Genomic DNA, 12,251 nt, shown 5'->3' on the forward strand with positions numbered 1-12,251 from the left:
CTAATCATTACCAAACCTCCACTGGTATGTCATCAGGTCCTACTGCCTTCGGAAGGCATGAGGGTGAAGTCTGGAAAGCTCTGAAAAAAACGAAGGGGAAGGCAGCCTTCCCCTTCTTTTTTTTCAGAGCTTTCCAGATTCCACCCTCACCAATCTTTCCCACTTCCTGGTCCACAGTTTCTATGACCTCTACTCTTCTATCCCTTGCATTCTCTTCATTCAGTCATTCCTCAAAGTACTCCTTCCGTCTTCCCATCATGCTCTCTTCACTCGTTAAAACATTATCATTCCTAACGCAGTGGTGTCTGGAACGTAACCCCCTGTGGTGTCTGGAACGTAACCCCCACAGTAATCAAGGGTCTACTGTACACACATACATGGAGGTGCTCCACACGTGTTTGGCTAGGATTAGAAACAATAAGAAAAGGGGACAGAAATCGTGCACAGTCCATCACTGTGCCAGGTCCCTGCATGAACCCTAATCCCCCACCCAGGCATAAAGCTATGCCCTCACTCCACCAAAGGTATCGATTAGGGAGAGTACTATGTGGACGATGGGCCCAGGGTTCCTGTCAGGCTCTTCATTTAGACTTGGCAGTCGGGGCTAAGTTCAGGGTCAAAGGGTGGGGTTATGTTTAGGGAATGATTTAAATGATTTCAGAGGGATAAGTTTAGAGAGGGGAGGGGGGTGTCCCGGATTAATTTAGGGTCAGTGGTCAAGTTTAGGGTTTGGTTTAGGGTCAGAGGTCTGGAGGTTAGGTTTAGGAAAAGGGGGTCTCAAGTTAGGTTTAGGAAAAGGGGGTCTCAGGTTAGGTTAAGGGAAAGGGTCAGGGGCTTAAGTTTAGAGTATGGTTTGGTTTAGAGTCAGAGTGTTAGGTTTGAGCAATGGAATCCTGGGTTAAATTTAGGAACAGAGCAGATTGTTAAAAGGTCATTGGTGAAGTCTCCAAAACAAACAAAACAAACAAAAACAAAACGGGAAATAAAATCATGTCAGTGGTTCTTTATCTTTGATTTAGCTCTTTGGGTGTGGTAGTGTCCAAGTTCTGGATCCAGATCCTCTCTGCTCTCCTTCTCTGGGCCACAGACCATTTAGTACTGCAGCCTGCAGTACTGTGGTGCTAACTGCATTCCACCCATGTAAAATGAAATGCTGGACCAGCGAAGTGCGTCTTTTTCTTCCTCTGAAAGTTGTATCTAGTTATATCTTCTCCTATTCCGCTCCTGTTTCTTGGAATATCTTACAAAAAGATCTGAAACTCTCGACCTTGACCTCTCTAAGTGGCTTTAAGAATCTGTTGGACTCCTGGCAGGGACCAACGCAGACATGTTTATTTTTAGTTTTCTACATTCGCCTTAGAATCTAGCTGTTTTTTGTTACTTTTCTTTCTTTTTAGCCATCCTATTTGTAAAAAAAAAAAAAAAAAAAAATTGTATGACTTTTTAAAACTGTTTATTGTTGTCGCTGTTGTCCATTGTTGTCATCATTCTTTGTTGAAATCAGGTCTTTCTTGTAAATGAGTCCTCGAGGCTCAATGGGATTTACCTGTCTAAATAAAGGTTGAATGAAAAAAAAAATATCTGTGCTGTGTGAACCTGATCCGCCCGTCTCACCAACGTACTGTGATCTGCAACGCTCACATGTGATCAGATACACAGTTTTTGGATCTTGGGTTGCCCGTTTTTTTTCTGTTGCAAATACCTTTATAAGTTTGTTTTGTACTCATTTTATTTGGTGGAAAAATTCCTGGTCACCTCTGATCTTCTGGGCAGTTAGGGGGTTTAATTTTGCATGGATTAGATGGTCTTTCAAGTTAAATTTTCTTTGTAGGTCGCAATAATCCTGTAATTTGTTAGTTTTTGCCTTTCTTTCTGAAATTTCTCTAAGGTGGGTTTTACATTTCTGGCTAATTGTATTGCAGAAATGAAAAATAATAATTGTCACATAATGTAAAATGGGGGTCACCACAGATGGTCTGGTTTGATGGAAGGTTTTCAAACACTTTCTCAGGAAAGACCTTGAGTCCCATCTTCTGGACAAAGCTGAAAACAACACCTTGGTAGAGTCAAAAAAATGTTCATTACAAAAACAACTGGACTTAATTTGTAACAGAAGATGTTTCGCTCCTCATCCGAGGAACTTTCTCAATTCAGAGAGCAGTGAGTGTGGGGTTCAGGTTATAAGGCTGAGATAAGTTACACATACATATGCAAATTGACAAATCACACCTCACACCTTAACAGTAGGGGCTTCTTAAGATGTTTGTCACTTTAATTCACAGATGAGGACCCTCTGTTCCCAGCAGGTGTGAAAACTGGCTGGGAATCAGTCTTAAAGTTGCATTATATTATGAGGAGCAAAACATCTTCTGTTACAAATAAAGTCCAGTTGTTTTTGTATTGAACATTTTTTGAATTTATCATGTCCTGGATGACTGAGAATCTTCACCAGCATAGCACCTTGGTAGTAACTTGAAAGTCAGATTGTTGTGTACAAATTCTGTGGAATCTCAACATATGTGATTTTATTGATCCTGCATAATGTATGCTTTGGGTGGTGGTGGTTAGGGTTAGGATAGATTCACTAAAACCTTTCTAGTGGTTCATTGTTTTTTTTTGCTAGCAAACAGAGTTATTCCAACAATTAATGCCAAAGTTTTAAGTAAATATGTTGCGTAATGTGAAGAGCTCAAAGTATATTTTGAGAACTGGGAGGAGACCAAGGGGAAACGCCTTGGAATCCTCCCAGAAGAGCTGGAAGAGGTGGCTGTGGAAAGAGATGTCTGAGCCTCCCTGTTCAAGCTGCTGCCCCCGCGACCCGACTTTGGAATGAATGGAAGAAAATGGATGGATGGACTACGGTTCTACCACACCAACTTTTAGCTTAGTAGCTTTTAAACTGACTGAGTACTAGTCGTGTTTGTGTTTTTGAGGTCAGTTTGCTGTGGTGGCCATCTTGAATTGGATCTGTTGTTGACTAAGGGATTTTTTTCCATGAGCTTCATTAAAGATTATTGTTAGTTTTTGAGATGTATTGCTAACGTAAAGAAGAAACGCACACACATACACAGACATGGGCAAAAATATGAATGTTTCTGGCCTTCAGCTGAGGGTAATAATAGACGTCTGGTAAACAGACTTTAATCTCTAAAAAAAAATTATGGCTTAGTCTGGTTTGGATGGATCCATCCATCCATCCATCCATCCATCCATCCATCCATCCATCCATCCAGGCAGGCAGACAGCCAACTGGCCTGAGCCTCATTTCACTCATTTAGATCCAGCATTTTGTTGTTTTGGTCAGGAGTCTTGTCCATGTGGATTATTTAATTCACTTCAGTTTATTTATATAGAACAAAGTCAGAACAGAAGTTGTCTCGGGGCACTGTACAAAAACATTGACATACATTATAAAAGCCAATCAATAAAAGTTATCTACATAAGGAAGCCAGCAGACGCACTGAATTTTCACCTTGTCACAATCTCCCATACTGAGCAAGCACAATGGTAACAGTGGGAAGGAAAAACTCCCTTTTAGCAGGAAGAAACCTCCAGCAGAACCATTTTGAATTTACATTAATTATAGCTTATTAGGGGTAGAAATGAAAAAGACACATATAGATATAGCGATTTAAATATTTATTTTTATTACATTAAATTTTAGAACAAAGCCTCCTTAATGTTATGACCTGAATGATAAACATCGGAGTCGATTTAAAAATTTCCAATCAGTCAGCAAACATTGTTTATACAAATACAAAACTGCTGAGTTTGATGAGATTTGTACATTTGACTTTAACAATGACCAGCAGGTGTTTATGTGGGCCGTGTTTTTTTTTAAATCTTTGTCAAGTGTCCATTTTAATTTGTCTTGTTCTCTTTCACTCCTTCTGTTCCTAATTAATTTTTTCTTCATTGTAAATTTACTTTTAGTTTGTGTTTGCTTATTTTTTGTATCCATTCGGCTTTGCATTGTTTCTCTTAATTCTGCATTTCTTTAATGTTTCATCTTCTCATTGGCGTTTCTAATATTGGTTTAAAGGTTATTGTTTCAAATCAACTCAGTTGCCAATCTGAAACTATTATTTTACTTTTTTAGAAACCACAATCATTTCTATGTTCTTTGTGTTGATCATTTATTTATTACATTTGATGCCTCCAGTATTTCATAAATCTCCTATGAAAGATCTGAAAGTATTTTTTAAGTTTTCTTTCTCCTTTCCAAAAATTAAAATCAAAGTTAGTGAATATGGTTTCTTGAAATATAAAAGAACAACTTCCTTTTGCCCTTTGTTGGACTTGTTCTAACCCACAAAGATAAAACTTGATTTTATTTTAACTTTTTTTTTCTGTCCTGTGTTTGGTTCCTCTTCCAACACAGTTGCAACACAAAATATATTTTCTACCTCTGCCTTACTAAAAATAGATAAAAACAAGATTGTGCAATACAGAACAGTACTTAAGACTCCCCGTCTTCCTGTTTGTTCACAGTTTCTGGGTAAAATCTACCCAAAATAAAGATGTGCCCTTCTGAGCAGTGAGGATCCAGCAGAGATGAACTGGGACAGATCAGGTCCTGTTGGGCCGCCACATATTTCATCTGCCAGCAGCATCTCTGATCACATCCCTGTTTCCTGATCAAGCATTTCAACTTCAACTTTTCAGTAACGCAGCAAGTCATTTTTCCCATATTGTGCTCTGTCAGCACCTTGGCAGCATGACGGCTCAGTGGTTATTACTGTTGCCTCACAGCAAGAAGGTCCTGGGTTCAATCCCCAGTTGGACCTGGGGTCTTTCTGTGTGGAGTTTGCATGTTCTTCTCATGCTTGCGTGGGTTTTCTCTGGGTACTCCGGTTTCCTCCCACAGATCAAAAACATGCATGTTGGGCTGCCTTCAGCCCCAGGCCTCCTTGCAAAAGAGATCTGTGATCTCAGTGGGATTTGTCTGGTTAAGTAAAGATTAATGTAGTGAGTCACGTGAGGTACGTGTCACTTGTTGTATGACAAATATATGGATATATATTTATGCATACTTTTCACGAGTTCTTCATTTTTCTGACTGTGTAATGCCGTGCATTGAATTTAAAGGAATGCGAACAAGAGACGTTATTACCTTTGACCCATCAAATGAATGGAATCATTTATTTTCAGAATCAAAGTTTAACATCAAACATTTACATTAATTTGGCAAAATATGAAAATAATAACAGACAGTTTCACAAATAATGAACTTCAAATCACTCGGCGGTGATTTGAGGACTTTGCTTCAGATATTTCTAAAAATATCTGCACTGATTTATGAGAGAGAGGTGAGTTTAAGAGTAAATTGAGATTTATCTTACAGAGGAAATATGTGAGGGAAATTTAATCTGTTTAACCAGAAATTGCACGCTCCGTCCGATCTCAGCTTCTCACGGTACACTTGGTCAAAATAGAACCATCTACCTGTTGATGATGAATCAGCGTCGGAGTAGTTCCTTTCTGACTCGTTTCAGCGTCTCCGTCGAGAACTACCAAACCTTCAGAGAGTCGTGCGTAGTTAGCTCAAAACAGAATTATAATCCCAAAAACCTCTGGATTCTTCATTGCTCTCTTGGACTCTTCATTGCTCTGAAACTTTCAGAACCGGCTGCACTCTCAATCTTGGAACTCTCACATTCTCCAGAACTCTCTCAGAACCGGGAAGTTTTCACATTTTAAATGAGTTTACTTCCGGGTTTACTTAGAGCTTTCTGATTCGTGGATGGACCAGAAAGAGGAGTGGTTTTGACGTAAGGTGTTTATCAACAGTCGAGGTCAGAGAATGAAATCTGTTTTCACGTACAGAGAGATTATTGCAGAAGCAGCAGACTTCGTGGAGTCAACTCTTGGTAATCTTCTGAAAAAGTTTAAACATGACATTTCTTCTTCAGTAAACATTTAGCTGACCGAAGCCTCAACTTTCACACACTTACGACTTGACTCATTTCAGACAGAAAATCAAGGAATGCTTATTCAGGTGATTTCTTCTTGGAATGAGGAATAAAAATCATTACTTACTGTTTATGTAAAATAAAGATGAGTAGTTCTTTTCAACCTATAAGCATTGAGTGAAACTACCACAATTGATTATTAAAACATTTGTAAAACAGTAATGATTATAGAGGATTGTCTTTTCTGCTTGATTAATTCAAGAAAGAAAGTCATCAGATGGCCCAGACTAATTCAGATCAATGAAACTAACAGTCTCTGTCCATCTGGTAGATTTGAGGTCATCTGGTTCACTACATTAATAATAAACAAATAAATGTCAGTATCTAGAAAGAAAATTAATGAAGTCTAATCAGATAAGATGAGCCTAACAAAAGCTAATTTGCTTTACTCTCTGTCTTTTCCTGTTAATCTGGAATCATGACAGATTAACAGAGGCTTGGAGGGATTAACCTGTCTAAATAAAGGTTGAATGAATGAAAAAGATCAATCATTTGTACTGAATGATTTCTTTTCCGTCTGAAATCCAAATAAAAATCAGTAATTTAGTCTTAAAGGGTTTATTTTTTGTACCGGTGTATATAGGCCTACTCGAGCAGCTACATGACAAGTTCAACCTCTCTAGCCCTGCATATGTTGCTGCTACATCTTATGATACATTGCTATAAAAATAACACTCTTTTTTCCTCTATAGCTTAATACTGCAGGGATAATTGCACAGTTCACAAGAAGGGAAAGGAAACACGGTTCGTCAGACTAATCAGGCAGAATCAGATGCTACACATATTTGATGTTGTGGTTCTCCTCTGGCTCGCTCCACTGCTCCATCTCCAAACCCAAAGTGCTGTGACGGATCATCTTCCAGCTGGCCCGCGCCGCCTGGATCCTGCTTTCACTGGTTTTAGATCGAAGGAACGGGGATTCCTTCGACGGGTCGGGCTTCTGTCCCTCTTTCTCCTTCTCGTCCTCCTTGGAGAAAACTTTGACGTAGCGGCGAACCTTTTGCTTCATGGAGTCGTTTCTGTCCTCAACCCTGAAGCCAAGAACATGAGCAGTTAAAGCAAATGTACCTCATCAGTTTTATTTCAAATTCAACCCAAGGTGGAAAAACACAAATAAGATACTGATTAGAAATATAAAAACTGCACAATAAATGTACACATTTTCATTTAAATGCAGCTTTTTTTCCTGGTTGCAGGTACAAAGATTATAAAAACTGATTCTTCCACTCATTAAAGGGCAGAAACTGGAACCGTTTAAAGCCGGTGTCAGCTCGTGAAGATGATTATTGTTTTCTTACAGTGAGGGGGTCTGCAAATAAATAGGGGTGGTCATTGCCCCCCTAAGGCCTCCTTTTGGAAGACCCTCTTGCAATACTAAAATACTGCACCAGAACCGGTAGCAAATCATATGATCTTGTTTAGGCCTGAAAATGTTACCTCTGTAGTTAACATTTAGAGTTATTAAAACATAAGATATTTTCTCAGACCACTTCAGTCCATGTTAAACGGCTCTATAAGGTGGTGGCGTGCAGCTCCCACAGTGATAACTAATTTAGAGCATTTTTAAAATTCCTAATGAGATGTTATTTTTCTTTTCATTTATTTGCAGGATTATTTAATGTGCTAATGCTGAGAGGTAAGACAGGGTCCATTTGTATGTTAAGCTGAGCACAGATCTGGACTTTTTGGTGTTTAGCAGCTTGTATGAAGTAAATTGCACACATGATCTGAGCTGAAGTGCTCCTGGCCTGACAGTGTTTTCATACCTGAGATACCAACGCTCCTTCAGGCCAAAGTCAAGCCCACACAATCCGAGCCGAGGCCACAAACAGCGGGGAAGCCTCCTCTCCAGCATTAAAATTGTGGCCACAACCTGCACAACAACATCTCAGCTGTAACCGTGACGCAGCAGAGCTCAGTTCAAGTCAAAGCAATGATTACCATATGTTCATTCAACTTTATTTATACCGGCTGGTCTCATTGAGCCACAAGGACTCATTTATAAGAGGGGCATGTTCCAGACAGAACATATAAAGTACATACAACAATAACAATAAACAATAACAACAATAAACTACAGTAAAAATGCAGTTAAAATAAGAGTAGTCTACAAAACAATGAATCAGGGTGCCATAAAACAGGGTGAAATACTAAAAACAAGAACATATCTGCCTTAATTCTTTCATTGACATTATCCAAATGTTTAAAACCCCTTGAAGAATTTAAAGTGGACAACTTCATTTCCTGTTGCAAAGTGTTCCAGGTTGCAGGAGCAGAGTAGAAAAAGGCCTTTTTGCCAAGTTCAGTCCACACTGAGGGAACGCTGCAGGTAATGATGGTCTGAGAGCGCATGCTGTAACTGCACTGACGGTGGGACATGTGGGTGGAGATATAAGAAGGTAGCAGACCAAGGAGTGATTTATAGATGAAAATGAGCCAGTGTGAGAGCCTACATGTAGGTAATGATGACCAGCTGACGAAGGAGTACAGGGTGCAGTGATGGGTACAGTAGGTACAACCCGTTATGAATCTTAGCGTGCCATGGTAGACAGCATCCAACATCTGCAAGGAGCTGGCAGAGGCATTCATGTAAATAATGTCACCATAGTCAATGGTTGGTAGGAAGGTAGCGGTTACAAGGCGTTTTCTGCATTCAGAGTTAAGCAAGATCTATTTCTGAAAAAGAAACCCAGTTTTAATTTCAGTTACTTTATCAAGTTTTCGATATGTGGTTTAAAAGAGAGATGTGCATCAACTAAAATTCCCAAGTATTTATAAGAATCTACAAACTCAATAGGAACACCATGCATGGATGAGATAGGAGGAAGAGTTGCTGGCACCGACTTTCAGTTGCAAAACAAAATCTTTGGTTTTGTCAGCATTTAGCACCAGCTTGATGTGGTGAGATGGTGTTCCACCCTCCCCACTCTGTGCACCAGGTGTTAATCAGAGCGCACCACTGATTGATGGGCATGGCATATGCCTTTAAATTTGTACAGGTGGCTGCTACAAGGTGCGTCTTTGTTCTTCCTGCTGCACGTCAGCTGTTTGTGTGACTGCTATTCTTGAATTCTGCTCTTCTATAATCTGCTCACCATCAACCTTCACTTGAGGGACATCCTCAAATGGTGTCCCTATTGATTTTGTTGATTCCTATAAATATTTGGGTATCTTGGTCGACTTGCTTCTCTCTTTAAAGCTCCATGTGGAAAACTTGGTAAAGAAACTGAAAGTTAAACTGGGTTTCTTTTTCAGAAACAGATCCTGTTTAACTCTGAATGCTAGGAAACGCCTTCTATCTGTGACCTTCCTTCCCTCCATTGATTACGGTGACATTATTTATATAAACGCTCCTACAAGCACCCTGCAGATGTTGGATGCTGTCTATCATGGTGCACTAAGATTCATAACTGGCTGTGATTATCGTACCCACCACTGCACCCTGTATTCACTGGTTAACTGGACACCATTAACTTCACGCAGACTCTCTCACTGGTACATGTTCATCTTTAAACCACTTCTTGGTCTGCTGCCTTCATACATCTCCTCCTACATGTCTCTGCGTGAGTGCAGCTACAGCGTGCGCTCTCAGGACATTATTACCTGCAGTGTTCCCTCAATGAGGACTGAACTAGGCAAAAGGACCTTCTCCTACTCTGCTCCTGTTTCCTGGAATATCTTGCAAAAAGATCTGAAGCTCAACCTTGACCTCTCTAAGTGGCTTAAAGAATCTGTTTGACTCCTGGCAAGGACCAATGCAGACATGGTCCTGTTTTTAGTTTTCTACATTCGCCTTATAATCAAGATGTTTTTGTTACTTCTTTTTTTTGCCATCTTATTTGTAAAAAATAAAAATAAAAAAAACATCTGTATGCCTTTTTTATAATTTTCTACTGTTGGCGCTGTTGTCCATTGTTGTCAACATTCTTTGTTGAAATCAGGTCTCTCTTGTAAATCAGTCCTTCAGGCTCAATGGGATTTACCTGTCTAAATAATAGTTGGATGAATGAATGAACATTGCTGCTCCATTGGTGTTATTGGCTGCAGCTGGAGTCCTTTGCAGTCCACAGCTTCTGCCTGCTTTTGACGTGCTGCTGGTCCGCTCATTCCCCTGGAAGGCTACGCTCCTGCTCCTCAGTAAGCTGCCTGCCATTTAGATCTCTTATTATTGTCATTTAACTTGAATCCAGAACTAATATGCTTTGTTTTTTAAGGTACGTGATTGAGCTGTCCACTGCTGTGCTTAAATGTTCGAGTGTACAGGGACACTCAGCTGTTTTTGTCTTGTCCTGATTTGAGAACAACGTTCAGAGTTTGGACTGCTCCTCCACTGCATTTGTTACTGCCACTGTTTTTGCAGTCGGTTATTGGGCAGTGCACGTCTTCTCTGCCCCAGCTGTAATGGGGTGCAGGACTGGTTATTAACAGTTGTTCCACAATCTGTAGTCCGATTTATTGTATGTGGACTGACCAAAAATCTCTGCTTACCTCATGCTCCCTTTTGTATTCAGGGACTGAGTCGTAGGCCTGAAAGCTTTTTTTCTTTTTTTTAAAATAAATTATAACATTTTTTAATAGAAATCAGTCTGTCAATGTGCCTATGTCCATTTCTGAACCTGTGTTTTAAATTGTTGGGTAATGACATCCCCAACTGGTGTTTGAGTTTTATGCAAAACTATTTAAATCACCCTTCCCTATTGGTCACATTGAGACGGAATAAGTCTGAATGATGTCAAATGCAGACTGTAGAAGCTGGAAAACCTTTGCAAATGTGTTAGCTCGGCAACAGTGTTGACGGCATAGAGATGCAAGGATGCGTCAGGAATGTTTTGACCTACATTATTTATATAAATTGTAAAAAGAGTGGGACCTAAAACTGAGCCTTGTGGCACACCATTGGTGACCGCTGGGTAGCTAGATGAAATACCATATGTCAAACACATTGCCTCAGACCTGAGAGATAAATAATCAGCCAACAGTGTAATCTGATAAGCCAATATCTGAGAGCTTGTGGCATAAGATGTCATGATCTACCATATCAACGGCTTTAGACAGGTATAAGTAAAGTGCAGCACAGTAATCCTTAGTGTTCAAAGCTTCAACAACTTCATTAAAGGTTTTTAATGATGAAGCTTTGGATGCTGTCATTGTGCTGTTTTCTGAAGCCAGATTGGAGAGAAGATAAAATATTAAGAGTTTAAATACTTGACTTGAGTATTTATTCAGTTTTTTCTAAAACCTTGGCTAAAATAAAGAGTTTGGAGATTATTCGATAATTGTTCAAAATAGTGGGGTCTCTTCCCTTCAGTAATGGCAGCACAAACGCTGTTTGCCGAGCATCTGGAACAGTATTGTTGTATAGACAGATTAAAATGTATGACACCGGTTCTGCTATTTGTGCAGCTAGACTTAAGTAAGGAGGGATGTCATCAGGTCCTGCAGATTTTCTAGTATCCAGATCTTTTAACTGTTTGGTAACCTTACTGACAGAACAGTGAAAAAGAGTGGTTGACTGAGATTTGGCTTGTTGGTGGAGTAGGTGATTTACTATTAACTGTTTCAAACAAGGAACTGGAGGCAACAATGTTTGAAACAATTTAGCATCTCATGCTTATCTGACACAGGAGCAGAGTCGACAAATAATTGTGGTGGTAGGTCAGATGTGTTAGTGCTGCTATCAAGAGATTTAATTGTTTTCCAGAAGCTCTTTGGATCGTTTAGATTTTTGGTAGTCTGAGATGCATAGTTCTATGTCATATAAGCTTCGCCCTTTAAGGCCTTCGCTTTAGTGGGTTTATCCCGTTATGCAGAGCATAAGCACTGAAAAAATTAGTCCACGCCCACCTGCTGTGTGGGCCCCACCCGGTCCGTATAAATTACGTTAAGAGCGGGAAATCGGCTCCCATTTTTTCTTCAGCGAGCTAATATAGCACTGTCAGAAGAACAAAGAAGATAAGTTGTGTAAATGACCAACCTTGTGAAGGATGCTGGGCCCGGCAGTCGACCTCCGGTCGTCCGGTGAGCTCTCCTCCCCGAGGAGAAGATGACAGCAGTCTTATTCCAAGGTAAGCGCCGGGGAACATTTCCCAGTGACAGGTCACTACACGCTGGACAACGCCATCTTGTATTTTTTCCTCTTATCGCCGACCCTCGGGGCGAACCGGATGGTTCCTCCGGTGCAAGGCGTGCTCAGCTGCAGCCCCGCTGCTCATTCCCTCCTGGGGAGCGTAGTGTCGGTGGAGGGGGGCTGAGTGAATGCTCACCCCATCCCACCTCGTT

At 40.3% G+C, this 12,251-nt stretch overlaps 1 protein-coding gene across 1 annotated transcript in view; it reads right to left on the reverse strand.

The window, feature by feature from the left end:
• Nucleotides 1-6,558: 6,558 nt before the first annotated feature.
• The window catches only part of LOC119409325 (transient receptor potential cation channel subfamily V member 5), a 20,596-nt gene continuing 14,903 nt past the window's right edge, over nt 6,559-12,251 (reverse strand). The window contains exons 16-17 of the mRNA XM_037676201.1: nt 7,739-7,845; nt 6,559-7,003 (exon numbers count right to left, since the gene is read on the reverse strand). Of these exons, the coding sequence (XP_037532129.1) occupies nt 6,748-7,003; nt 7,739-7,845 (363 nt within the window). The 3' untranslated portion in view covers nt 6,559-6,747. The remainder of the gene's footprint in view (nt 7,004-7,738; nt 7,846-12,251) is intronic.

This window comes from Nematolebias whitei, chromosome 5 (assembly GCF_014905685.2).
Source record: "Nematolebias whitei isolate Nwh7 chromosome 5, NemWhi1, whole genome shotgun sequence".
Classification (NCBI taxonomy): Eukaryota; Metazoa; Chordata; class Actinopteri; order Cyprinodontiformes; family Rivulidae; genus Nematolebias; species Nematolebias whitei.